Source organism: Aquarana catesbeiana, linkage group LG09 (assembly GCF_042186555.1).
Source record: "Aquarana catesbeiana isolate 2022-GZ linkage group LG09, ASM4218655v1, whole genome shotgun sequence".
Classification (NCBI taxonomy): domain Eukaryota; kingdom Metazoa; phylum Chordata; class Amphibia; order Anura; family Ranidae; genus Aquarana; species Aquarana catesbeiana.
The window spans coordinates 198172486-198200328 of record NC_133332.1 but is presented as its reverse complement, the minus strand read 5'-3'; the positions used below and the strand labels follow the sequence as shown (position 1 = coordinate 198200328).

The following is a 27843-nucleotide window of genomic DNA, read 5'->3' as shown; positions in this document are numbered from 1 at the left end:
GGGCAAGCCAGGCAGACCGGATCCATTCAAAGTGTCCTTTCTAGGCCGAATTGGATGGTACCCGGGCCTCGTGTCCGAAGAAACAAGGTTTTACCTGTAATGCTTCTCTTTTTAGAGAGCTGGACCCCGCATATTAGAAAATGGTTTTCTAGCCTAATTTCTAGCCGGGTGCTTTACGGGCCCAGAACTGCAGGATCCCCCTATTCGTAGGGGGTCCCAGTCTCTGACGGTTTTTTCAAACGGAGCCCACCGTGAGAGGTGAAGATTGGGTCTGTGTAAACTGAACCCTGCGGCTGGATAAGGTAAGAGGAGATTCCACAGAATTTTCTAATTCTAGTAGGTTTCTCCTTTAAGGTAAATGCATGCTATGCCTATTGTGACCACCGGGGGCTGCCAAGAGCACAAACCTTCACATGCTGGGTTGTCTGTCTCAGTGTTTATGTTGCACGTGTCGCACAGCGTCTCAGGCCAGCTGCAAAGGTAGAATGGAAGGGGGGATTTCTCATGTTTGAATGCCCCCCCAGGCTAGAGAGAGGCCACAGGGGTCTAGAAAGTGTTTATACCGCTCAGGCACTGCTGCCTCGGCCGCCATTTCCGACCATTGCCGTTTAGGCAGGTCTTCACTACCAGCTTCTCCCCCTCCCCCAGCCTTCCTCCATAGTATTTCAGGAGAGTCGGGAACGCTCGTTTTTTTCAACATTCGAGGGGGGGGGGGCGGGACGTCAGCACAGGTGCTTAGACTCCCACTCAGGTCAGCTGCAGGCTATTAAGGCACTCTGTACAGGTGCACACAGCCTTTGGAGAGACACAGAGCTGACGGTCGCATGTAAGGTGGGACACAGGCATTCTCCTAGGCAGCATTTACTGAAGTAACACCAGACTGAGCATTGGGTAGCAAGGCTTTTAGCCAGACTACATCGCTCAGCAGGCAGTGTTCATTTGTATACCTCACACCTTGTTGCTTTGCACTATGGGTAGAAGAGGTTCAAGCACCCCAAGAACCAGAGACACTAGGGGATCTCGTTCAGGTTCTGAGGGCCCCCTGTCAGCAGCATCCTCCCCCCCTGATGGGCCAGGGACGGCTAGCCAGGGAGAGCCGTTGGGGTCAGGGGCTACACCTGCTTCTGGCACTTCAGCCCCTGTATATATTACACAAGAGGTTTTTTCCTCAACCATTAATGGTCTAGAGGAAAGATTAATGGCCGTGATTACATTTTCACTCAGTAGAAGAAAACGCACTAGGCCTTCCTCTGTTCCCCAAGACCCTCAGGAAGAGGAGCTCTGGGATAAAGGAGACGAATCCCTTTCAGAGGATCGGGATGGGACGGATGATTCCTCTTCGGAGGAATCAGGTGGAGAGGGGCCCTCTGCGACTTCCCAAGAGGAGAAAGTCTTAGTGCAGATCCTTACTGGATTGGTCCGCTCCACATTTAAGTTGCCCCTACCTGAAACTGCTAAAGAATCCTCTTCTGCTTTGGGGTCACTGAAACCTTTCCAAGCAGCACAGGCTTTTCCTCTTCATAATTTACTTGAAAAGCTCATTTATTCTGAGTGGGATCACCCAGACAAACGTTTTTTTCCGCCGAGAAAGTTTTCAACACTTTATCCAATAGAAGAAAAGTTTATTAAGATGTGGGGAATACCGGCCATTGATGCCGCCATTTCCTCCGTAAATAATAGCCTGACTTGTCCTGTAGACAACGCTCAGATGCTCAGGGATCCTGTAGATAAAAAGATGGAATCCCTATTGATGGATGTTTTCTCCTTAGCAGGTTCAGTGGCTCAACCTGCAGTAGCAGTGATTGGAGTCTGTCATTACTTAAGAGACCATGTTAAGCAGGTCATCAAAGTATTACCTGAACAGCAGGCCCAGGGGTTTGCTAACCTTCCAGCGGCCTTATGCTTTGTGGTTGACGCCATTAGAGATTCTATCGTGCAAACCTCCCGTCTTTCACTGGGGTTTGTGCATATACGTAGAATCCTATGGTTGAAAAATTGGTTAGCCGAAGCACCATGTAAGAAGCTGCTGGCTGGATTTCCATTTCGTGGTGCAAGGTTGTTTGGAGAAGACTTGGATAACTATATCAAGAGAATCTCTTGTGGGAAAAGCACTCTCTTACCTGTCAAAAAAAAGAGTAAGCGTCCCTCTTTCAAACGGACTCTTTCCCCAGCGCCGGGGGCTTCAGCCTCCAGGCAGTCTCGACGGCCGCCTCCATCTGGGTCCAGAGACAAGAGTCAACCCCAGGGACAAAAGAAGTCCTGGGGGAAGAAGCCCACTAGGCAAAACACTAAGACCTCTGCATGAGGGGGCGCCCCCGCTCACTCGAGTGGGGGGAAGACTGCGACAGTTCTCAGGGCTCTGGCAGGAGGATTTCCAGGACAGATGGGTAATCTCCACGGTAACCTTAGGGTACAAGCTGGAGTTTCAGGAATTTCCCTCTCCTCGGTTCCTCAGATCAAGTGTCCCCAGAGACCCAGAGAAGAAGCAGTCGCTCCTTCTAGCATTAAAGCGACTTTTGTCGCAGGAGGTCATTATGATAGTTCCCGCAAAGGACCAGGGATTGGGCTTCTATTCCAGCCTTTTTACGGTCCAAAAGCCAAATGGGGATGTCAGACCCATTCTGGATTTAAGGAATCTGAACCGATTCCTAAGGATTCAATCCTTCCGCATGGAATCAATTCAGACAGTAGTTCCCACCCTGCAGGGAGGAGAATTTCTGGCATCGATAGACATCAGAGATGCATATCTGCATGTGGCCATTTTTCCTGCTCATCAGAAGTTTCTGCGCTTCGAGGTAGGAGGGCGCCATTTCCAGTTTGTGGCTCTGCCTTTCGGAATAGCCACTGCACCTCGAGTGTTCACAAAGATCTTGGCTCCTCCTCTGGCCAGATTGAGGGCTCAGGGTATAGCTGTCATAGCATACCTAGACGACTTGCTCTTGATAGACCGGTCGGTAGCCTCTTTGAATGGAAACTTGAGGACCACAGTCAGGTATCTAGAACACCTGGGTTGGATCCTCAACCTAGAAAAGTCTTTCCTAAAACCAGTAAGAAGACTGGAGTATTTAGGTCTGATTATAGATACAAGCCAGGAGAAAATATTTCTACCCCAGGCAAAGATCGCTGCTTTAAGGGAGCTGATTCTGGCAGTCAGGACCAAGAAGGGTCCCTCTGTCCGCCTTTGTATGAGGCTACTAGGGAAGATGGTGTCTTCATTCGAAGCCGTTCCCTATGCTCAGTTTCATTCAAGAATGCTGCAACACAGTATTCTGTCGACCTGGAACAAGAAGGTTCAGGCATTAGACTTTCTGATGCACCTGTCGCATGCGTTCGTCAGAGCCTCAATTGGTGGCTCATACCCGAAAACCTGCAGAAGGGGAAATCCTTTCTACCCGTTACCTGGATGGTGGTAACAACAGATGCCAGTCTGTCAGGTTGGGGAGCAGTTCTGGAACAGTCTGCGGTTCAGGGGCTATGGTCCAAGACCGAGAGGACCTTACCCATCAACATTCTGGAGATCCGGGCGATATATCTAGCCCTAAAAGCCTGGACTATCAGGCTACAGGGTTGTCTGGTCAGGATCCAGTCCAACAATGCCACAGCAGTGGCTTATGTCAATCATCAGGGAGGCACCCGGAGCCGAGCTGCTCAAAAGGAGGTGAACCAGATCTTAGTCTGGGCACAGATGCATGTGCCATGCATATCGGCAGCATATCGGCAGTTTTCATCCCGGGAATAGAGAACTGGCAGGCGGACTATCTAAGTCGCCAGCAGTTACTTCCAGGGGAATGGTCTCTGCATCCCGATGTCTTTTGGGCCATATGCCAAAGATGGGGGGTTCCAGATGTAGATCTATTTGCATCCCGATTCAACAAAAAGACAGATTTGTGGCAAGGACAAAAGATCCTCTTGCAAGCGGGGCGGATGCGTTGGTGATTCCGTGGCATCAGTTCTCACTGATTTACGCATTCCCGCCTATTCTGCTACTACCACGACTCCTTCGCAGGATCAGGCAGGAAAGGAAGTCAGTACTTCTGGTGGCCCCCGCTTGGCCCAGAAGGACTTGGTATGCAGAAATAGTAAGGATGACGGTGGGTTCCCCGTGGACACTACCGGTATGCCCAGACCTGTTATCTCAAGGTCCAGTGTTCCATCCTGCCTTACAAATGCTAAATTTGACGGTTAGGCTATTGAGACCCACGTTCTGAAGAGTCGTGGGCTCTCAGGTCCTGTCATATCTACCTTGATTAATGCAAGGAAGCCAGCTTCCAGGATGATTTATCATGGAGTCTGGAAAGCTTATGTATCCTGGTGTGAATCCAGAGGTTGGCATCCCAGGAAATATGTCATAGGTAGAATTCTTGATTTTCTACAATTAGGATTAGAGATGAAGCTGGCCTTGAGTACCATCAAGGGCCAGGTCTCTGCTATATCAGTATTATTTCAGCGGCCACTTGCTTCGCATTCTTTGGTCCGAAGCTTTATGCAGGGGGTGATGCGTCTTAATGCTCCGGTTAAAGCGCCCCTAAACCCCTGGGACTTGAACTTGGTCCTGGCTGTGTTACAGAAACAGCCTTTTGAACCAATAAGTCAGATTCTTTTGGTCTTGTTGACAAGGAAGTTAATTTTTCTGGTGGCCATTTCTTCTGCTAGAAGAGTTTCAGAATTAGCAGCCCTTTCCTGTAAGGAGCCTTATTTGATTATACACAAGGATAGAGTGGTACTGCGCCCTCATCCTAGTTTTTTACCGAAGGTGGTTTCTGATTTTCATTTAAACCAAGACATTGTTCTGCCTTCCTTTTTTCCAGATCCCTGTTCTCCAGAAGAGAGACCTCTACATTCGTTGGATGTAGTAAGAGCAGTTAAGGCCTATCTTGGGGCAACTGCTCAGATCCACAAGACGGATGTTTTGTTTGTGCTGCCAGAGGGTCCCAATAGAGGACAGGCAGCGTCAAAAGCTACCATTTCTAAATGGATTCGACAATTGATCATTCAAGCTTACGGTTTGAAGCAGAAGATTCCTCCGTTTCAGATCAGGGCACATTCCACAAGGGCTATTGGTGCTTCTTGGACAGTGCATCACCGGGCCTCTATGGCTCAAATCTGCAAGGCCGCAACCTGGTCTTTAGTTCATACATTCACCAGATTCTATCAGGTGGATGTGAGAAGGCATGAGGATATAGCCTTTGGGCGTAGTGTGCTGCAGGAAGCGGTACAGGGTCCTCAGGTCTGATTGCACCCTACTTGGTCGTGGTTCCCCCCCTCAGGTAGCATTGCTCTGGGACATCCCATCAGTAATTACTGTGGCTCTATGTCCTGTGATGTTCGAGAAAGAAAATAGGATTTTTTAAAACAGCTTACCTGTAAAATCCTTTTCTTTCGAAGGACATCACGGGACACAGAGGTCCCGCCACTCTTCTAATACACTATATTGCTTGGCTACAAAACTGAGGTATCCCTGCAAGGGGAGGGATTATATAGGGGGTTGAACTTCCTGATAGGGTGTGCTAGTGTCCAATCACCAGTGATACCCTATATAACCCATCAGTAATTACTGTGGCTCTGTGTCCCGTGATGTTCGAGAAAGAAAAGGATTTTACAGGTAAGCTGTTTTAAAAAATCCAATTTTTTCCACATTTTGTAATGTTACAGCCTTATTCCAAAATAATTAAATTCATTATTTTCCACAAAATTCTACAAACAGTACCCCATAATGACAACGTGAAAGAAGTTTGAAATATTTGCATATTTATTAAAAATAAAAAAACAAATCACATGTACATTCACATCCTTTGCCATAACACTCAAAATTGAGCTCAGGTGCATCCTGTTTCCACTGATCATCCTTGAGATGTTTCTACATGGAGGAGAGCTGGGGGGATGTGTGCAGAGAGGGGATCTGGGGGGGGGTTGTACATGAGGGAGAGCTGAAGGGATGTGTGCAGAGAGGGGATCTGGGGGGGATTTGTACATGGAGGAGAGCTGGGGGGGGGTGTGTGTAGAGAGGGGATCTGGGGGGATTTCTTCATGGAGGAGAGCTGGGGGATGTGTGCAGAGAGGGGATTTGTACATGGAGGAGAGCTGGGGGGATATGTGCAGAGAAGAGAACTGGGAAAGTGTGGATGGGGGGTGGATTTGTGCAGAGAGGGAGAGGAGAACTGGGAAGGGGGAGCTCTGTGCAGAGGGGAGAGCTGCAGAAGGTAGGTTGTGCAAAGTGAGAGCTGTGGAGGGTGGAGCAGGTTGTGCAGAGGTGAGAGCCATGGGGGAAGCTGGGGGTGCAGAAGTGAAGCATGGGGGGTGGCAAAGGTGAGAGCTATGGATTAGGGTGAGCTTTGGAGCAGAGGTGAGTTGTGGACTGGGGGTGTAAGCTGCGGTTGTAGGGGTGCAGAGGTGAGATGTTGATGGGGGGGGGGGGGCGCAAAGGTGAGTCAAGGAAGAGGTGACACAGAGGTAAGATACTTGAGGGAATGGGGATTTTTGCATGAGGAAGACCAGGGATGGGGGGGACAGTAACGCATGCAGAGTTCAGTGAGCAAGAGTATGTAATGCATGGCTGTATGTCACATATTAAAGGCCTTGGGATGGTACTACTGCATGCTGTATTCTATACAATGGGTTTTGCCTTACATACTCCTGAGCCCTGCATTCTGTATGCTGGTCTGCATATTACATATGCTTTACCACTGCACTCTGTGTGATACCCTCTGTTACATATTCCTGACCCCTGCACTCTGTACACAGGGCTATATGCTGCATATACCTGAGCACAAGGGATGCTTTGGATTGAATGCAAGTACTGTCCTTTTTTGCTGATTTTTTTTTCTGTGCCTTGTGTGATACACACTTCTCACCACTGCACAATACTCATTCCTGAACCCGTGCCTTGTGTGATATGCAGTTCTAATCCTTAACTTATTACAGTTATTTGGTGCCGCAGTACTTCTCTCCTGTAAACAAGGTGTGCCTGGGGGGGGGGGGTGAGTTCCTACACCTATTCTCTGAGAAAAAAAAGCCCTGGTAAGCGTCACGTCAGAGACATCTTTGATGAAAACCTGCTCCAGAGCGCTCTGGACCTTAGACTGGGGCGAAGGTTCATCTTCCAACGGGACAATGACCCTAAGCACACAGGCAAGATAACAAAGGAGTAGCTAAGGGACAACTCTGTGAATGTCCTTGAGTGGCCCAGACTTGAACCCAATTGAGCATCTCTGGAAAGATATGAAAATGGCTGTGCACCGACGCTCCCCATCCAACCTGATGGAGCTTGAGAGGTCCTGCAAAGAAGAATGGGAATAACTGCCCAAAAATAGGTGTGCCAAGCTTGTAGCATCATACTCAAAAATACTTGAGGCTGTAATTGGTGTCAAAGGTGTTTCAACAACGTATTGTATACATGTTGTGTTTTTTTTTTTTTGTTGTTTTTTTTTTGTTTTTTTTTTATTTTTTGTTTTTTTTAATACATTTCAAAGATTTCAAGCAAACGTCTTTCATGTTTTCATTATGGGTATTGTTTGTAGAATTTTGAGGAAAATTATGAATTTAATCAATTTTGCAATAAGGCTGTAACATAACAAAATGTGGAAAAGTGAAGCACAATGAATACTTTCCGGATGCACTGTAGACAGTAGAAACATTTTCTTTAGTCTCGCAGGACTTCATGCTACCAGTTACACAGCTCAAAAGAGGCCAAATAACACAAGTTTTTACTTGTTGATAAACACCCATGTTATAGAAGGTTAGATATTGAGAGCCATAAAAACCATTACATTGACTAAAATTTGCAAGTTTAATCCATCACATTAAAGGACCATTGTATATTGGACATAGGCTGGCCATGGCCAGTTCTATTGGACAGCCCTGTGTGACATCTGGGCAAGGATGGAGGGCTTATCGTTGGTGCCTCTAAGACCAGGGTCGGCAACCCGTCGACCGCGGGTAGGTGACGGTTAGCCAGGGAACGGGTCTGTGCCACCGACCCCGCTACTGCTAGTGCCAGTCTTTCTCTTTTCGCCCCAGAGGATCAGGACTCCTGATCTCTGCATTCTGAGCGTAAAGCACACTCCTGATCCCTGCATTCTGCGCATAACGCACACTCCTGATCCCTGCATTCTGCGCGTAACACACTCCTGATCCCTGCATTCTGCGCGTAACACACTCCTGATCCCTGCATTCTGAGTGTAATGCACACTCCTGATCCCTGCATTCTGAGTGTAACGCACACTCCTGATCCCTGCATTCTGAGCGTAACGCACACTCCTGATCCCTGCATTCTGCGCATAACGCACACTCCTGATCCCTGCATTCTGCGCGTAACACACTCCTGATCCCTGCATTCTGCGCGTAACACACTCCTGATCCCTGCATTCTGCGCGTAACGCACTCCTGATCCCTGCATTCTGAGCGTAACGCACTCCTGATCCCTGCATTCTGAGCGTAACGCACTCCTGATCCCTGCATTCTGAGCGTAACGCACTCCTGATCCCTGCATTCTGAGCGTAACGCACTCCTGATTCCTGCATTCTGAGCATAACGCACTCCTGATGCCTGCATTCTAAGCGTAACGCACTCCTGATGCCTGCATTCTAAGCGTAACGCACTCCTGATGCCTGCATTCTGAGCGTAACGCACTCCTGATGCCTGCATTTTGAGCATTACGCACTCCTGATGCCTGCATTTTGAGCATTACGCACTCCTGATGCCTGCATTTTGAGCATTACGCACTCCTGATGCCTGCATTTTGAGCATTACGCACTCCTGATGCCTGCATTTTGAGCATTACGCACTCCTGATCCCTGCATTCCGAGCGTACCGCACTCCTGATCCCAGCATTCCGAGTGTACCGCACTCCTGATCCCTGTATTCCGAGCGTACCGCACTCCTAATCCCTGCATTCTGAGCGTAACACACTCCTGATCCCTGCACTCTCTTGTAATACTTTTTTTGTGTCTACTGCGTATGGGATCTATTTTGGGGTTAACAAGGTATCGTCACCCGCAGTAGATCACAAGTAGTGCGTTTTGAACACTATGCAGGAAACACACATGGATCATGCCTTTCTGGCATCACGTTCTGGTGTGAACCAGCCCTAACAGGACACTGTGCCCGGTGATCTTTGACTTTCATCATTGTTGTTCAAGTAGATCTACATCCTTCTAAGGCTGCCTACCCCTGCTCTAAGATGTAAAGTGTTTTCAATTCCATCAAAGCTTATTTTTACTGACAAACAAGTAGCAGTTTTGGGTGGTACAGACAAAAGGCAAACAATTCTTTGAAATGCAGCATCCTGTCAATAGCAGCCCAAAGAACTGAGGTGACATTATCTTGTTCAGTTCTTTTTATCCATATTGGGAAATATCTGACTACTATGGGACAGGTAGATGAATGCTGGCTGTGAGCTCCTGGCAGAATTTCAGCCTATTCTTATCCCTGAGATAAATTTCCTCCATCTACACAATCAAGGCCCCTGCTAAAGGAAAAGAGCAGATTGCAGCTACCAAGCAGCAGTTCTACTTCAAGCAGTATTAAACCCAAAAGCAAACATCCATTAAATTTCAGCTTACCAATTCTTGGCTGCATTAGTTTCCTTTTTAGGCTTGCTTTCTTCTGATTTCATCTGGTGATCCAGATGTTTTTCAACAGAAGAGCTCTCTTGCAGTTACAGAGATGAGACAGACCATTTACCTCTGACAAGGGGTGCTTAACCGGTTCCCGACCGGCTCAAGCATATTTACTGTGGCACAATGGCACCGCTGTGTGAAACTCCGTACTAGTACGGGGTCCCCTTTAAGAGCCGCCAGAGCGCCCGCTGCACAGCGGGGTACCCGATGCGCGCGGGCGCAATCGCCGTCGGCCGCACACGATCACGTGCATAAGGCCAGCACGGGGATTTGTGTGTGTAAGCACACAAATCCCTGTTCTGTCAGGGGAGAGGAGACATATCGTTTGTTCCTACTAAGTAGGAACAACGATATGTCTCCTCCCCCAGTCAGTCCTATCCCCTCACAGTTAGGACACACTGAGGGAACACATATTTAACCACTTTATCGCCCCCCTAATGTTAACCCCTTTCCTACCAGTGACATTTACACAGTAATCAGTGCATATTTATAGCACTGATCGCTGTATAAATGTCAGTGGTCCCAAAAATGTGTCAAAAGTGTCCGATCTGTCCCTCGCTATGTCTCAGTATCGCTAAAAATCGCAGATCACTGCCATTACTAGTAAAAAAAAAAATTTAAATAATAAAAATGTCATAAATCTTTCCCATAGTTTGTAGATGCTATAACTTTTGCGCAAATCGATCAATATACGCTTATTGCTTTTTTTTTACCAAAAATATGTAGAAGAATATATATTGGCCTAAACTGATGAAGAAATTAGTTTTTTAGAAACATTTTTGGGGATATTATAGCAAAAAGTAAAAAATATTGTTTGTTTTTTTTTTTTTTTTCAAAATTGTCGCTTTTTTTTGTTTATAGCGCAAAAAATAAAAATCGCAGAGGTGATCAAAATACCACCAAAAGAAAGCTCTATTTTTGGGGAAAAAAGGACGCAAATTTCGTTTGGGTACAGCATTGTATGACTGCGCAATTGTCAGTTAAAGTGACGCAGTGGCAAATTGTAAAAAGTGATCTGGTCAGGAAGGGGGAAAATCTTCCGGGGCTGAAGTAGTTAAAGCGGAGTTCCACCCAAAAGTGGAACTTCAGCTCATCTGATTCCTCCCCCCCTCCGGTGCCACAATTGGCACCTTTCAGGGGGGAAGGGGTGCAGATACCTGTATTAGACAGGTATCTGCACCCACTTCCGGGAATAGACTCCCGCGGGAGTCACGCCCCCTCCCGCACCCCCCCGCTGTCTCCTGGGAAACACACGGGTCCCAGGAGATAGCGGGGACCACTTAGAACGCGCAGCGTGACTCGCGCATGCACAGTAGGGAACCAGTAAGTGAAGCCGCAGCGCTTCACTTCCTGATTCCCTCACAGAGAATGGCAGCGGAAGCAGCCGAGAGCCGAGCGATTGATCGGCCTCCACTGCCAACATCGCTGGACTCCAGGACAGGTAAGTGACCATTTATTAAAAGTCAGCAGCTGCAGTGTTTGTAGCTGCTGGCTTTTAATATTTTTTTCTAGGTGGACTCCCTCTTTAAAGCGGTAGTAAAGTCAATTTGTAAATGTTTTACCTACAGGTTAGCCTATAATAAGGCTTACCTGTAGGTACTGTAATTATCTCCTAAACGTGCACCGTTTAGGAGGTATTTACTTGTGTAGCAGCCGGTGACGTCACCAGCTCATGCGCTCTGAAAGAACAGCATACCAGTGCCATTCCTTCAGAGCTCTGCGCTGTAAATAGTGACTCCCACGTGCATGGATCAGAGCCTGCGAACCTGGAAGAAAGACCGTGTGAAGAGAGAAACCCTGTCAGCGGTGACAGTGCGCTGCTGGAGGGCTTCGTTTTAAGGTAAGTTTCACATAATGTGCCAATATGCGATCCATACTAGCACATTATAAAAAAATTTGCAGGGGAAAAGTTTTTATTTAAAATTTGTATTATTCCTTTATTTCCAGTTTTGCTGCTGCTTTAAAATAATCAGCTTTTATTTACTTAGGTAAAATCTTTACCCCAAAAATAAAAAACAAAAAAGGAATTGCTGAAAATAAAAAGAAATACAGTAGCTAGAGGTAAGCTTCTAACACTCCCCTATCCCCAGACTGGTAATACTGCTGTCCAAATCTGCACCTTGTGCTCCTTCATTCAGAGTAGGGGCACTCTAATACAGGAGATGTGTTCTGACCAGATCATCAGGTAAAACAAAGGGGAAAAGCTTAAAAAATAAACCTAATACAATCACTACATCTAATGATTGTAAGCTGCAATATATTATTTATCTGGTTTTGGGTTTAATACTGCTTTTGCAGTGTGATTTCAGTAAACTGAAATTTGTCTGCCACAGGCTATTGCGCCACTCCTCAACCTCTGTCGAAGCAAACAATTTAATAACAACCATAAATCAATGTTGCAATTTTGTGTGAACACATCAGATGTCTTATTTCTGTACTAATATATAAAAAGTAAAGACACATTATGAAATAATATGTGTACAAAAATTTGTCAGGGGAATCCAAGAAGTGCAGCTGTCACACTCACCATGGCGAATTAATGCTCATACAGCCTCATTATAGTAAGCTTAACATTTATCAGGTGGTCAGTGTTAAGTCACTTATAGCTGGAGTCTGTAACCCCATCGGGGAGATTTCTGTGCTTTAGTTCCTGAAATGGATTCTACTACTTATGTTGCATTCTCGACAAACAGGCTGGGAGCCCTCATAATAGTGTGTTAGTTGTGAGGACCAAGGAACTCAAAGCATAGATCTAACTGATGGATCCTTCATTGATGTAAGAAACTGTGGCGTTTGGCCACTGAAATGTTTGCCTGCTTTAATGTATATATATTATAATAATGTTTGTTTCTTGTAGAGTTATAAAAATGCCAGACTCCACCAGTCTCTCCCTCCTCGGCTTTGGTGACATTTTTGCTCTTTTGTTTGACAACCACCACTTGTACATCATAGACTTACGGACTGAGAAAGTGATTAGCCGCTGGCCCCTGCCAGAGTATAGGAAGTCCAAAAGGGGCTCCAGCTTCTTGGCCGGAGAAATGGCATGGCTAAATGGCTTGGATGGTGTTAATGATGTTGGCTTGGTCTTTGCCACAAGTATGCCTGATCACAGTATCCATTTGGTATTGTGGAAAGAGAATGGCTGAGAGCAGCAAACTGGAATCAGGTGTTTTTATCGGGACATTCAGACTGAAGTATCAGCAACCACTTTCAGAGCATAACTTGCATGAACCAAAGTCTCCCATCATGCACTGCACAATCATAGTTGTTTTTTTGTTTTTTTTTAGTTTTGAGGAGGAACGAACCTTTTATTGCCACAATAGCATTTCGCATGCTTTAAGGATCTCACTGCCTATTTTTACATACATACCATGAACTATGTGCGTGATTAATGTCCAGCCACAGTCCTTCCTTTGGATTGCTTTTAAAGAAAACAGGAAAAGAACGCTGTCCATGTATTTTCTCCATCACCCATTTGTACTATAGATTTCAGTCTTCAATAGTCTTTATACATGTAATCTATTTTATTACAAAATAGACTAAATGATTTGCTAGTTTATCTATGACATATGGCAGGAATTTCCCCATCGACATCACCACCAGCTTTTGTATAAAAGCACTTGAACCCTGGAGAAGTTTCCTGTACGAGACTGCGTGTGGATGTTGCACCTGGGTTTCTCCCGCCACAAGCAATTGTGTCCAACTGTTAAATCGTGTAATGTCACCTGTATGCTGATTGACAGAGCAGAATCCACAGCCTTTTCTCTGCTTGTCACAATAAAGCTCCACATACCCAAATAAGGATCTCTGTATTCATTATTTCTTGTCCCAAAATATCTAAGCTCTGCCAGGAAAGAATCCTGAAGGGGATTTCTTCAGTGTTCATTATTTTCAGAACCCAACAACCAAAGGATTCAGACGTAGTTAGGGGAAAGTGGTCAAGTCTGAGGTTCCTTCCCCCCCTCTTTTTTTTTTTTAATTTATTTATTTTCCAGAACCACATGTCACAGGAGATCAAGGCCCAACCAGTTGAAAATCGTTCATTGGGGGTCACATGAGAACTATGGGCTGTACTCCGCCTGTTAGGAGGTTGGACACTAAGAGGAAAAAATGCACACCCATATACCAAGGCTCAGTAGAGATCCTATAATTAGTAAGCTTTTTACCTTTACTCCTTTCCACTGGGAAGAGAGCTGACAGAGGTAATCAGAGGTAAACACTTGGGAAGTACAGCTATGCCTTTGTACCTCTATACTAAACGTTTATTGAGGTTATCTAATAACATGTATTTCTTTCTCGTCCATTGAGGAGCACAGAAAGTCTTTCACCTTCAGGCTATACCGCTGCCAACAGATTGGGCACTGGCAAACAAGAAACAGGACAGCCTAGGACAGCAATGGCAAACCTATGGCACTCGTGCCACAATTGGCACGCAGAGCCCTCTCTGTGGGCAAAGAGCTATACTCGAAAGAGCTTGACATAGGAGAGCACACTGACAGGCCATCGCCAGTGTGCATGCTCGTCACTGGGCAGCTCGTCTGGTGACGTCATCGAGCCTGACGCTGCGCTCCAAGAGCGTTTCAGCCCTCTCTCCTGGCTTCTGGTTTCTGGCAGGCATCAGCTCCGTCCATCCCTCTGGTTACCCTCGGGCTCTCCAAACACCTTCCAGGAGACCCAGAGACTCTGGGTCCTTCCGGCAGGTGCCGGCTTTGTCCATCTCCCAGGTCCCGTTGGAGTCCTTCATTCATCCCACGGGAGATCCAGGGTTTTTGAGCCAGACCTTCACCTGATCGGCCGGTTTTGTGCTTTTCTACATCTATGTAAGTTTCCTTTATGCTCCCATTGATTATCACATTGCTCTTCCACCTGCCTATGCACCTGGCTTGCCATGCAAACTGTCCTTTGCCTGTGGAAAGTTTTTATTAATAAATGCTTTGTCTTTCGAAGGATTTGCCCTGGTCTCTATCTGGTACAGCACCCCCTTATTGGTATGTTTTTTGGCTTCCAAACCCAGCAGAGTGATGTCACTGGAGGCACAGTGCGCCTTGTTTATTTGTAGTGTTGGCACTTTGAAATAAATAAGTTGGTTTTGTGTTGTAGTTTGGGCACTCTGGCTCAAAAAGATTTGCCATCACTGGCCTAGGATAACCCCTTCTACAACCAGCATGCCTCCGATTTTAGCTGGTGTCCTAAGAAGGTAGACATATTTTCCTTAGTGCTGCTGGGAAAACGCCAATTGAATTTAATAGCATAATTATTTTTGTGAGTGTCTTGTGCACTTGCTTTGCAAATTCTTTGCTGCTATTCGCTGTCAAGGAAGTTTCTCCCTGCTGCTGCTTCTGCATTGCATAGAGCCATGTAGAACTCCAATCCTCTGTCTTTTCCTGCTGCCCTCCTACAATCATGGCCACCTCTTGCTTTTTAGACCTTAACTTGCTACTAGCTGTTTGGGTTTCATGAGTACCTGAGGCTTTGCCTTGTACCTTGAGCTTTACATTTTATGACTGATTGTAGACACCAAGGGGGACAGTCCCACTGTACTGGGTACCCGCAGCTCAGATTATGCTAATGGTTCTGATGCTGCTTGCAGCATGCCCACTGAAGTGGCTGAAATCTGCAGCCTTGAATCAAATTGCCTTCAGATCCTAGAGTCTTTCCCATCTTTTGGTGTCTTCCAAGCCTCATCGAGTGTGGCTGGCTTCTCTGTTCTCTCTTGACTGAGATCATTACTACAATCATGCATGACTTTATCGCCCAAATCACCTAGTTAGTTGTTGACTAACCACAGAGGTCACAAATATGCTCCCATGCCTTCCCCTGCAGGATCTGTGTCTGATATGTAAGCAGCCTCTGAGCCAGAATCAAATTACAATCACTGCGCTATCAAAGATATAAGCATAAATGCTAATCGTAAGATTTCTGTGAAATGGTAAAATAACCTATACTTAGTGATATAAAAAGATATACATATAAAGTCAAGTGATTAATAACCATAAATATAAAGTGACAATGTGCATTCATATAGTAGTGAAATGTTTAAATCAAGTCCGTGGGAAACAAAAATATCAATAAATCCCAAATACTGGGATTAAAAAGGTGCTGCTGTGCATTGTGAAAGTTCAAATTAATTCAATCCACAGGTGCTCCACACTTCATGCGATTCAGTATGCTGTGAAAATGATCCAATGACCAGACGCTGTGTCTCTCACTCAAGTGCTCCCCCCCATGTATTGAAGGCTCACCTTAAGATGTGTGACCGTGCTGTTAAGCTTGGTCGATACACACTTTTAGAACCACTACAGGGTTCAGCAATGTATCCGGATTCCTGGATCAGTCTCCAATATGCCTCAGTAAATTTGTATTTAGGCAGAGATGCACTCCTGGTCCATCAAGGATGTCAGTCTTCTGGTACAAGACTCTATGACCTGTGCGGTGTACATGGCTCATCCACCGGCCACCTCCTCCTCTCTACCCAGCAACTGTAATTTGATTCTAGTTTTTTTGCATGGTGTATGAGACATGTTCATAGCTTGCAGCTGATTCAAAGAGGGTTTAGTGGTTTTTATTGTTAGTGGAGGCTCACAGGACGTTTTACACATATTTTAGCAGCCTCTGAGCCATCAGCCATTGAGACTTTGATTCTGTCTCTGTAGTCCTTACCAGATGAGCATGCTTCCGAGGAGTTGCAGTCTTCTACCATTATTCCCTCTTTGGCTGTTATTGATGTGATACGCACAACTTTGAAACTAGGGGATCATCTTGTTGCCTCTACCATTGCTGTTTTGGTTTCTTTAGAACCCTTAAGACCACACCCATTTTTGCAAGTCCTTGTCTAAAGATACTGGAATCACCAAATCATGTTTGCCTCCCCCAAGAGCTTATTTATTAGCCTTGTAACTGTTTGAAGATGATTTGTTAAAGTGGTTATAAAGCCTTAACATTTTTTACCATAATGCATTGCTTGCATTAATGTAAAGAATGGTTATGTGTTTGTATCCCCCCTCTATACTTACCCCATTTAATCCAGTGCTTGGCACGTCTGAAGCACTTTCCTTCCCTCACTTTCTGATCTCCCTGGCTTTGCTGAGGCAGTGGGGGCCATTGGCTTCCGCTACTGTCCATCAAAGCCAGTGACAAGGGAGTGGGGGGCAGGGCCAAGTCCCGCTGTCAATAGACACAGCCAGAAAAACTCGGGAGCAAGCATGCACGAGTGCCCCCATAGAAAGCAGCTTTCTATGGGGGCAGTCGGCGGAGGGGAAGAGCTAGGAGTGCTGGCAGGGGACCCGAGAAGAAGAAGTTCGGGGCCGTTCTGTGCAATTCCATTGCACAGAGCAGGCAAGTATAAACCTGTTTTGTTTATTTTTTAATTTACATTTACAACCACTTTACGGTCTGCCCCCACTGGGAAACTGGCAGTTTCCTTTTTTAACAAAAGTACCACCATAGACATGGAAGCTGCACCTGTTTCTTGTAGTAAAACAGTGGCTAGGAAGAGTGGTTATTCTGAGCGAACATTTGAAAAACGTCCCTCTGTTTACTGTCGGTATGTATGCCGGGATCGCTCACATTGCTTCTAATTTCGGGAATATTAGACAGCACAAACCATAGGCTAAACTGTTTACAGCCTGATCAAAGGCCCAGAGAAAGGAGCAGTAGAGGAAGGCTTCATTCAAAGTGCAGTGGGGAAGGTTTAAATGGCAGTGACTACCAATGTTGGGGGATTGTTTTTTAGGGATGGTGGAGCCACTGAAAGGGCCACTGACCACCAATAATGGGAGGTGGTGGGTTTTAAAATGCCACTGACCATAAATGATTGTGGATTTTTTTTTTTTTTTTTTTTTTTTTAGAGTGGGCAGGGGTAAATTACAACTGACCACTAATGATGGGGCTTAGGAGTTTTAAAATGCCACTAGGATTTTTGGGGAGAAGTTAAAGTGTTTTAAGTTTATCCATGACATCTAACCAATGCGCACAATGCAATTTCATCCTGCAGTGAATGTTCTTTAACAACGGAAGACTTGCACTTGGCTTCAGTAGACAACTTTTAAAGGCTAAGCGCAGTTAATTACCAACTTTTCAAAAAAATTGTGGCAAAAAATAAGATCACTTTGGGATGTCCACTTTCCAAAACGTTGATTAAACTATCCCAGAACTGAAAGCTGGCCTGGAAGAAAGGACATATAACATGCTGATATTGAGGTAGTAAAGGTCTGTCCGCTAAACCCCTGGACAAACCACCTTCAGAATGAAGGTGCCTTCACACTTTTCAAAGTGCCGGGTCATCTTTTAGCCTTTGCAAACACTTGGACTACTAGCATTTCAGATATCTGGGTGCGGCAGATGGTTTTCAGGGGCTACAAGCTAGAGTTTCCTCCCAGCCCCCTGATTGCTTTCTTGCCTCCCACCTTTTCATGTCACCGCACAGATTAGCAGAACTCCATGTAGCCACCCAGGGGCTTCTAGGTCAGGGTGTCTTTGACCCAGTTCCTGTGGCAGTATGGTTTCCAACCTGTGCACAGTTCCCAAATTCATTCAAGCTCAGAAATTATGCAGGTAATTTACCAAGTATGCTTTTGTCTCCCTTCACCAGAGAGACTTCTGGTTCTGTGGACATCAAGGACGCAGTGGGTGCATGTCTCTATCTTTCCAGCACACCAGCATTTTACACTTTGCTGTCAGTCCCCTGCACTTTTTCAGTTTATGGCCCTGTCGTTCAGGCTCTCCTCTGCACCTTGGATGGCTACCAAGGTGCTGCCCCCAGTACTATCTCTGTGTCGCTCTCATTGCATCCCCATTGTGGGATACTTGGACAATCTCCTGTTAAAGAAACAGTTAATGCAGGCTCTGTCAGATAATGTAGCTTTGACTGTCCAAACAAAAACAGTGGTTCAGATGGATCCTGAAACATCAAAAATCTGCACTGGAACTGACTCATTGTTTGGAGTATCTGGGTCTAGTCCTTGACCAAGCCCTGGCCAGAGTTTTTCTCCTTCAGAATAACATTAAACTCTCCAATCTCAGGTTCATACTTTCCAGTCCAGGAGTTGTCTGACCCTGCGCTTTTGCATTGGAGTCTTGGGTCTGATGGTAACTTTTTTCGAGGCAGTCCTATCTACACACTCTCATGCCAGACAATTACAAGGCAGCATTCTGTTGTCTTGGAACAAGTCAGTCCAGTCCCTGAACTGCCTAATTTATTTGTGTCAAGGATGAGATTTGTGAGGATGAGGCGTTGCCGGATTAGGATGAGGTGAGGGTCTGAGTGGTGTGCGGTGGAAAGCTCCTGCCATCCTGATCTGATCTGATCTGTTCCTGAGACTCCTGTTTACGTGGCTGGAGATAGCCAGAGGCTGCTGGCTGCTGTTTCGTCTGAGGACGGTAGCTTCTTGGCATGGAGGAGAGAGGAAGGAGGAGGATTGAGGATCCAGGGGGAATCAGGAGATCGTGGTGTTAGTGTGGAGAGATGCTGTGAGACATTGCATCCTGCATCTTTTTTTTTTTTTTTTACCAAACCCGTCTCTCCCCCCCCCCCCCCCCTTTCCTCTGGTCTCTCCTCTGCCACAGTCTGCTAGTCACAGCTGCAACATTAACTAACTTTAATTAATTAGCGTTACCTACTGCTGTTTTCTGGACTCCTGGATTTTTTTGCAGTCTAGTTGGCCCTATGTTTGCTCTGAGTCCGTCCGCCTGCTGGCTACAAGCCAATTGTTAGCTGCGGGTGGGTCCCTGCTGCTGCTGTCTGTTGCTGCTTGTCGCCCAGTGCTGTGGAGCGATTATTTTGCTCTCTGTATCCCTCTTTGGTGGTAGATCAGCTGAAGACCCAGACCCGGCAGAGTAAGTTGCGGTGTGAGTAGTGGCCATCTTCCTACACCCTGAGGTATGCCTATAAACCTTGTAATACTATACTATACTATACTATACAATTGATTCACTGGCGTATTGAAGTACAACAGCTATGGGACAGTTTTTGGACTAAAGAGGTTTTTTGTTTTGGACTAAGACTTTGCTGCTGAAGATAAAAAAAAGATTTAAAAAAAGGATAAAAAGTTGACATTTGTATCTCCATTTATTTGCTGTGCTGTGACCCTTGACTCAGGCTTATGCCACGTACACACGACCGGACTTTACGGCATACTTGGTCCTGCGGACCGGAGTCTGTCGGACAATTCGACCGTGTGTGGGCTCCAGCGGACTTTTTTTTCCCCAAAAGTTCGACGGACCTAGAAATGAAACATGTGTCAAATCTTTTCGATGGACTTGAGTCCGGTCTAAAAGTCTACTCATCTGTATGCTAGTCCGACGGACAAAAACCGACGCTAGGGCAGCTATTGGCTACTGGCTATGAACTTCCTTGTTTTAGTCCGGTCGTACGTCATCACGTACGAATCCGTCGGACTTTGGTTGATCGTGTGTAGGCAAGTCCGTTCATTCGGAAAGTCAGTCAAAGTCCACAGGACAAAATCTGCCATAAAGTCCGCTCGTGTGTGCGCGGCATCAGAGCACGTGCTGCAGCCATCTTGCTATATCCATCTGGCTATATATACCAAATTACTATATATATCACATTGCTATATACTGTTTTATACACAGTCTGCTGAGGAAAGGTTGGGGATTTCTTCTATATTTCTCCTATATTTTTACCTTTAGCTAACCTCAGTTTAATTTTATATTAATAGGGCTCTAAATACCAATTATAAATAGAGACAATAAATAGGGTCTCTTTTGGCTGGAGATGTCTCAGCCGTAGACTCGCTCAGCGACATCAAGCAAGTTAGTGACATCAAGCAAGTCAGTACTAGATACAACTTCTGCAGCAGTAATTATCCCTACGAAGAAAGCAAAGACAGCAAAAGCACGAATGACTGCTATTTCTCAACCATCTAGTGATGAATCAGCCACCTTGGAGGATTCCTCTTCAGTCGCAGCTATTTTGGCAGCTATTATGGAATGTAAAGAGACTCTTAAGGGGCAAATGGATCTTATAGCTTCAGATGTTTCTCGGATCCGCCAGGACATAGATGGGTTTAAAACCAGGGTCTCTGAGGTGGAAAATAGGGTCTCCATGTTGGAAGACTCTACTCAATCAGATTCTAAAGAACTGCGGGCTCTGCAGTTACAGGTCAGACGGTTGCAGGAAAAGGCTATTGATACTGAAAACCGATTTAGACAAAATAATCGCATCTTGGGTCTACCTGAAAGGGCTGAGGGGACTAGATCAACTGTATTTGCTGAGCAATTACTTATCTCTGTTTTGGGCCTAGGCAATGTGCCGTCCACCTTTGTGGTGGAGTGGGCACATAGGGTTCCACCAATACCACCTAAACCTGGGGCCCCCCTAGGCCTTTTCTGTTACTATTATTGAATTGTTGAGACAGGTATAGGGTTCTGGCAGCTGCCAGAGCTAAACAAGATATACTTTTTGAAAATACCAAGTTATTTTTTATGGATTATTCTCAATAATTTCAGCAACGCCGTAAGTCCTACACGGAGATCCGTAAGAGACTACGAGAAAAGAGTATACAGTTCAGCCTTCTTTTTCCTAGCAGATTGCGCATTATAGATGGTGGACAGACCTTTTTCTTTGACACCCCGGCTGCTGCTTCCGTCTGGCTAGATGGACGATAAGTGAATTATAATCCTTCATCAGGAGCTCCAACCAGCGCCTCTTGGACCTCTTAGACACCCCTAGTATCAACTACAGCTTCCCCCTACCGCCTCAGAGCATAGATCTCGGGCAGTAGGAGTGAACTATTCTGTGGGGGCACCTTTTCTTGTCTACCCCCATCCCCCCCCCCCCCCTTGTTTTTGTCTGTTTTTTTTGTTTTTGTTTTTTACATAGGACAAGTAGATTATAGTTGCCTATTTTTGATAGATTTTGGAATAAGGCCTTCTCCACACCTCCTTGTTTTTTGTTTTTCTGGGGATGGCGTTGGAGAAAGGCAGGAAGGGCATATTAACGCCCGTGGAGTGTGTTTTTGTTAAATGTTTATACACGTTTCCTTTTTATATATTTTTTTGAAGTTTGTTCATTCAGATGTTTTTTGCTTTTAAGGTCCATCACTTTGCAATGCATTCTGCAATGTAATTTATTAGTTAAGCATTATATTTTTTTCCATTTTAGATGACATCAAGTGAACAAGAGGTCTTTTCTATTCTGTCATGGAATGTTTGTGGACTTAATTCAAAATTTAAGAGAGCATTGTTATTTAAGTATTTGAAAAGTTACTTCCCACATATAGTGCTACTTCAAGAAACTCACCTTATGGGGAGAAAGCTTTTGGACCTTAAGAAGCCTTGGGTACAGAAGGCTTACCATGCTACATATTCCACGTTTTCTAGAGGGGTTTCGATATTGATTAGTAGATCCTTACCCTGCACGGTAGAAGATGTATTCACTGACCCTCAGGGTAAATATGTTTTGGTTGTGTTTCTTCTGTGGGCCCCAGATATATATAATTGTCAGTGTGTATATACCACCTCCTTTTGCGGGGACCCTCCTATATAGTCTTTTGGAAAGAATTTCTTTGTACGGTCCAGCTAAGTTATTGATAATGGGCACCTTTAATGCTATATTTGATCCTGCTTTGGACAAACCAATTCCTCTTAAAAATTTCTCTGTAGAGCTCTCTAATTGGGCCCAGATGGTAGACCTAGTAGAAGTTTGGAGATGCAAAAATCTATTAATTAGATCATATTCTTGTTTTTCAACTTCTTATAAGACTGCCTCCCGCATAGATCTAGCTTTTGTTAATTCGGCGACATTAGCATATATGGTAGATGTTAAATACTTACCAAGCGGGTTTTCTGACCGTGCTCCGCTTATGCTTACACTTCGCCTGCATCACTTTCGTGATGCAGCACAGTGGAGATTGGGTGCTCATTGGATTTCACATCTAGAAATAGTTAATAACATTCTGCCCCTTCTAGTAGAGTATTGGGAGTTTAATACAGGGTCGTCTACTTCAGCAATACTATGGGATGCTTTTGAAGGCTATGCAAGAGGACAATATATATCAGCTATTAAAGCAGTCAATAAGTCTCAACGAGTAAAGAATGACGCTTTGAAGCTTATAGTAGATGAAAAAATAGCCCAATATGCTGCGGATCCTTCAGAATCTAATTTTAATGCTTTACTCCATACGGGCCCTACATTTGCATATGGCTGAGGCCACGAGGATGGACCTATACAAAAATAAACAGAAATCTTTTGAGCAGGGAGATCACCGTAATGGTCGTTTTTTGGCATTGATGGCTAAACATGAACAATCTATTATTCCGATTTTGGAAATACGCACCTCCTCTGGAGATATGGCCTGTACACAGCCTAAAATTTTAGAGACTTTTCTGCAATTTTATCAAACATTTATATACATCTCAGTTGCCTTCTGATTTCCAGCCGACTGAATTGGTGAGTTGACTGGATTCAGTCGCACTGGCCTGGTTAACAGATAACCAGAGGGAGATGCTAGTACGTCCTATAACATCGGAGGAAGTCCTTTCTCTCATTGGCTCCTTTCCATTGGGGAAGTCATCGGGGCCGGATGGCCTTCCTATTGAATTCTATACGGCTCATGGAGAGCTCTTAGCTCCTGTATTGTTTCTCTTTTACCCTGATTGTCTGAAGGAGGGAGCTTTGCCGGACTCAATTAGTCATGCTCATAAAGTTTTAATTTACAAGTACCCAAAAGATCCACCCTCTTGTGCTTCATATAGGCCTATTGCTCTTTTGAATGTAGATTTCAAGATTTTGACTAAGCTGATCCACCGACGACTACAACATTTGATGTCGAATATTATCGACTCAGATCAGACGGGGTTCATGTCTGGTAGGGCTACTGATTTGAGGAGATTATATACTAATATTTATGCTTCACATCTTAATATAGGATCTTGGGTCATTTGCTTCCCTGGATATTGAAAAGGCTTTTGATACCTTGGAGTGGCCCTTCTTGTGGGAAGTACTCTGCAGAATGGGCTTTCTAATGGTATTTATTAAATGGTTGCAGGTCTTATATAGGAATCCCACAGCTGCAGTGAAAATGGGGGGAGGGTTGTCCCCTCCCTTTTCATTATTTAGGGGAAGTCGGCAGGGCTGCCCCCTCTCTCCAAGCCTTTTTGCGATTGCTATGGAGACATTACGCACTTCCCCCTACAGGGATTACGGATTGGTTGGTTGGAGGGGAGGGTAGCTTTGTATGCAGACGATTTCCTATTTTTAAACGATGATGAACCCTTGCTCCAAGGGGCCCTAGAGATTCTGGATTCTTTTTCAAGGGTTACCGGGCTGAAGGTAAATTGGACTAAGTCCTTGTTGTTTCCAATAGATATGGAGGCCCGTAGCATGGCTTTGAATGATATTCCACTGCAGTAGGTAGAGAATTTCAAGTATTTTGGAGTTGTAATTTCCCGTCAAGCTTCTGTATTTATTTCTTTGAATTTGACTCCGATTCTGGGAGCCATTGGGTCAAAATTGAAAGCATGGAAGTCTCTACCATTGTCCTTTTTGGGACGCATTAATCTTTTAAAAATGAAAATTATACCAAAATTTATGTATTTATTTAGACATTCTCCTCAGTGGCTCCCTGTATCCTTTTTCACAAGATTAAATCAGGTGTTTTCATCTTTTTTTATGGGGGTCGAAGAACCCCAGGTATAAATAATTACCCTGATGCACCCTTGTGAACAGGGAGACTTAGCTTTTCCGGATTTATATAATTACTTTTTGGCCACTCAGCTGGTTATGGCCGTATGGTAGCTAAGCCCAGATTTTTTATAACTCCTCCACTCGGCTTGAAGCAGCGGTGATAGGTTCCACAGAAGCTCTTAAGGTACTTTTATTTAGAGGGCGTAGGGCATCCTACCAGGTGACTACTCTTATGCTTAATACTATTCGAGCCTGGGAGGCTGGTCTTAGATGCGAGTGTTATCCCAAGGGTGCATTTTCTCCAAATGCCCCTCTATGGTTTAACCCTACTCTTCCTCAATTTTTTTAACCACTTAAGGACCGAGCCTCTTTTTTAGATGTGTTGTTCACAAGTTAAAAACAGTTTTTTTGCTAGAAAATTACTTAGAACCCCCAACAATTATACATTTTTTTTTCCTAACACCCTAGAGAATAAAATGGCGGTCGTTTCTGTCACACCGTATTTGCGCAGTGGTCTTACAAGCGCACTTTTTTTGGAAAAAATACACTTTTTTTAATTAAAAAATAGAACAACAGTAAAGTTAGCCCAATTCTTTTTATATTGTGAAAGATAATGTTATGCCGAGTAAATTGATACCCAACACATCATGCTTCAAAATTGAGCCTGCTCGTGGAATGGCAACAAACTTTTACGCTTAAAAATCTCTGATATTTCACGTGTGGTTTGAACACCGTTTTCATATGCGCGCGCTACTCACGTATGCGTTCGCTTCTGCATGCAAGCTCGGCGGGACGGGGCACATTTAAAAAAAATTTTTTTGTGTCACTTTTATTCCTATTACAAGGAATGTAAACATCCCTTATAATAGAAAAAAGGCATGACAGGACCTCTTAAATATGAGATCTGGGGTTAAATAGACCTCAGATCTCATATTTACACTAAAATGCAATAAAATCTGTCATTTAAAAAATGAATTAAAAAAAATGACCCTTTAAGAGCTATGGGCGGAAGTAACGTTTTGATGTTGCTTTCGCCCTGCAATGTCATGTACAATGGGTAGGGCCATCTTCCTCTCAGTCGTCTCCATGCCCAGCCAAAGAGAGGACCCGATCGCCTCTGCCGCTGCCGACGGCTCCGGTAAGCGGCAGAGGGGGGGCCCCTCTCCCACCGCCGATAAAAGTGATCTTGCTGCGAATCCACCGCAGAGACCACTTTTATCTTGTAGCGGACCGCCGGCTGAACAAGAAGGTATCTGGGTTATGGCAGCTAGCTGCTGCCATAACGATATTCCTCCTCAAAGTAAGGACGTATATCGGTGTGTATCGGTCCGGAAGTGGTTAAAGTACCAGAGCCTATTGCATGGACTAAATATAATATTAAATTACTTTCTCAAGTGGTTACTGATCAGAAACTATCTGCTTTTTCTACACTCACCTCAACTTTGAATTTACCTAGTTCCCATTTATTTAGATACTTCCAGCTTCACCACACATTTCATGCACAGTTTCCACAGGATAGTTTAATGATGATACAATCTGTTTGCTTGTTTTGTTTGGTACAGGCTATTATCCCTACAGTGACTGAGTGAATATTTGTTAATACAACATTGTTCTATGCAAGAAAAGCCATTGCTTAGCATTGGCAGAAACACTGTTCTCCTACACTTTTATATTGGAAACAATTGATAAACAATAATCTCCCATTGTTCAGAGACACCTATAGGAATAGGGGTTGCCCTAATAAGTACGATGAAGTCTGGGCAAAGTGGTTGGACAAATCGTACACGGCATCTAATGTAGATGGTAGTAATGAATCATAATAGGGGATGCCTGGGGCTATTGGTGATAGAAGGGACTAATGTTTGCTTCCTCTTTTTTCCTTCATATATGGGGTGAGGCTTGACATTTGAATTGATATATGGGATGTCCTAGATAAAATATCCTCTTCGGTGATTATTATATTCCTTTTTTTTGGGGGGGGGATTGTTAGCTGCTATGTAATGTGATGGGATCTTGATATTCTACTAATATATTTCAGGTTCAATGTGTATGATGTTTTGTCGTGTTTTGTTTTATTTGTCTAAGAAATTAAATAAAAAGGTTTATAGAAAAAAAAAAAAAAAAGGACAAGATTGTCTCTTCCTTGGTGGTTCAGGAATTTGACTGTGGAATTGGGAAAGTCATTACTTCCCATCTTCTGGAAGATTGTCTTAACAGTCGCAAGCCTGTTGAGCTAGGGAGGAGTCCTAGGCACCCTGTTGGTGCAGGGAACTTAGTCATTGGCGGAGTCTCCTCTTCAGATCAACATCCTGGAACTTCGGCAGTTTAGCTGTCTCTACAGCCTCGGACTATCCTGCTGGAGGGTCATGTGATCCTTATTCAGTTCGACAACACCACGGTAGTGGCGCATGTGAACCGTCAGTGAGGAACAAGTAGTCTCACCACAGCAAAAACGTTCATTTGAATCCTATCTTTGGTAGAACTTCATGTTCCATCCTTTTTGGCTGTTTACATCCAAGGCATGAACAATTAGCAGTCTTTAGCCAGCAGCATCTGGAGCCGGGAGAGTGGTCCAAAGGTAGATCCAAAGGTGTTCCAGGAGCTGTGTAACAGGTGCAGACACAGGATGCAGACCTCCAGGTTCATCAACAAACTGGGCATGTTTGTCTCCAGGTGCAGGGATCCTCTAGCTGAAGCATTGGATGCTCTGGTGGCTCTGTGGCTATTTGAGATGTTTGCAATTTCATGGATTTTGTGGTATGAATTTTTTTGCACATTGGCACTTTAACACAGAATATTATTAGCATATTGACTCAGCGCTTTATGATAGATTACAGCATATTCTTTATTTAAAGGAACAGTGCACCATTTTAAGTTTTATTGTATTTGGATATAGATGGAGCAGCAGCCTCAATCTGCATTTAACACCAAGTGCAGTTTTTTTCTGGGTTTATGATATAATGCTTTTAAGTAGCATGTGAATGAAATTAGTTATTTGAAGAAGTCTTAATTTGGGGAAGCTTCCAATGATCGTGTAGACAAGCAAATTATATGGGACTATTAGATACCAGTAGAAGAAAGTTGTGGATATATCTAGGGTTTTTATTAGACCACCGAGAGAAGGCCTGAGGGTTTTTAAAAGCCTGAAGGAACATAGGGTTGCGTAAGATGCCAAGGAGCAGGAGGTGGGGGGAGATGAAGTTACCAGAGAATTTAATGAAGTCCCAAATCTTTAACAAGTGCTGCAGCATTGGATCGACAATATGGGGTCGATGTGATGGGGGAAGCCATATTGAATTGAATATCGGTACAGGCGAGCAGTACATCATTTTCAAGGAGGACCACAACAAATGTTCATAGGTAGCATGGAGCTTTATCAATAGTGCTATTTGTGCAGCCATGTAATATTTCCATAGATTGGGAACGCTAAGGCCACCCAGGTTTTACAATGGTAAAGAATAGAGATGGCAACTTTATCTTGAAGGAACCCTTTTTAATCTCACGTAGGGACAAGGTGGTGACTTTTTTCTTACCTAATGTAGTCTTTGTCTTTCACCTTAACCATGACATAATTCTTCTGTT

General features: G+C 44.6%; 1 protein-coding gene across 2 annotated transcripts in view; it reads left to right on the top strand.

The window, feature by feature from the left end:
* FBXW2 (F-box and WD repeat domain containing 2) overlaps positions 1-13418 on the top strand; it is a 37459-nt gene extending 24041 nt beyond the window's left edge. For both annotated transcript variants that reach the window (XM_073599512.1, XM_073599513.1), the window contains one exon: positions 12475-13418. In XM_073599512.1, the coding sequence (XP_073455613.1) occupies positions 12475-12763 (289 nt within the window). In that variant the 3' untranslated portion in view covers positions 12764-13418. The remainder of the gene's footprint in view (positions 1-12474) is intronic.
* Positions 13419-27843: the final 14425 nt, after the last annotated feature.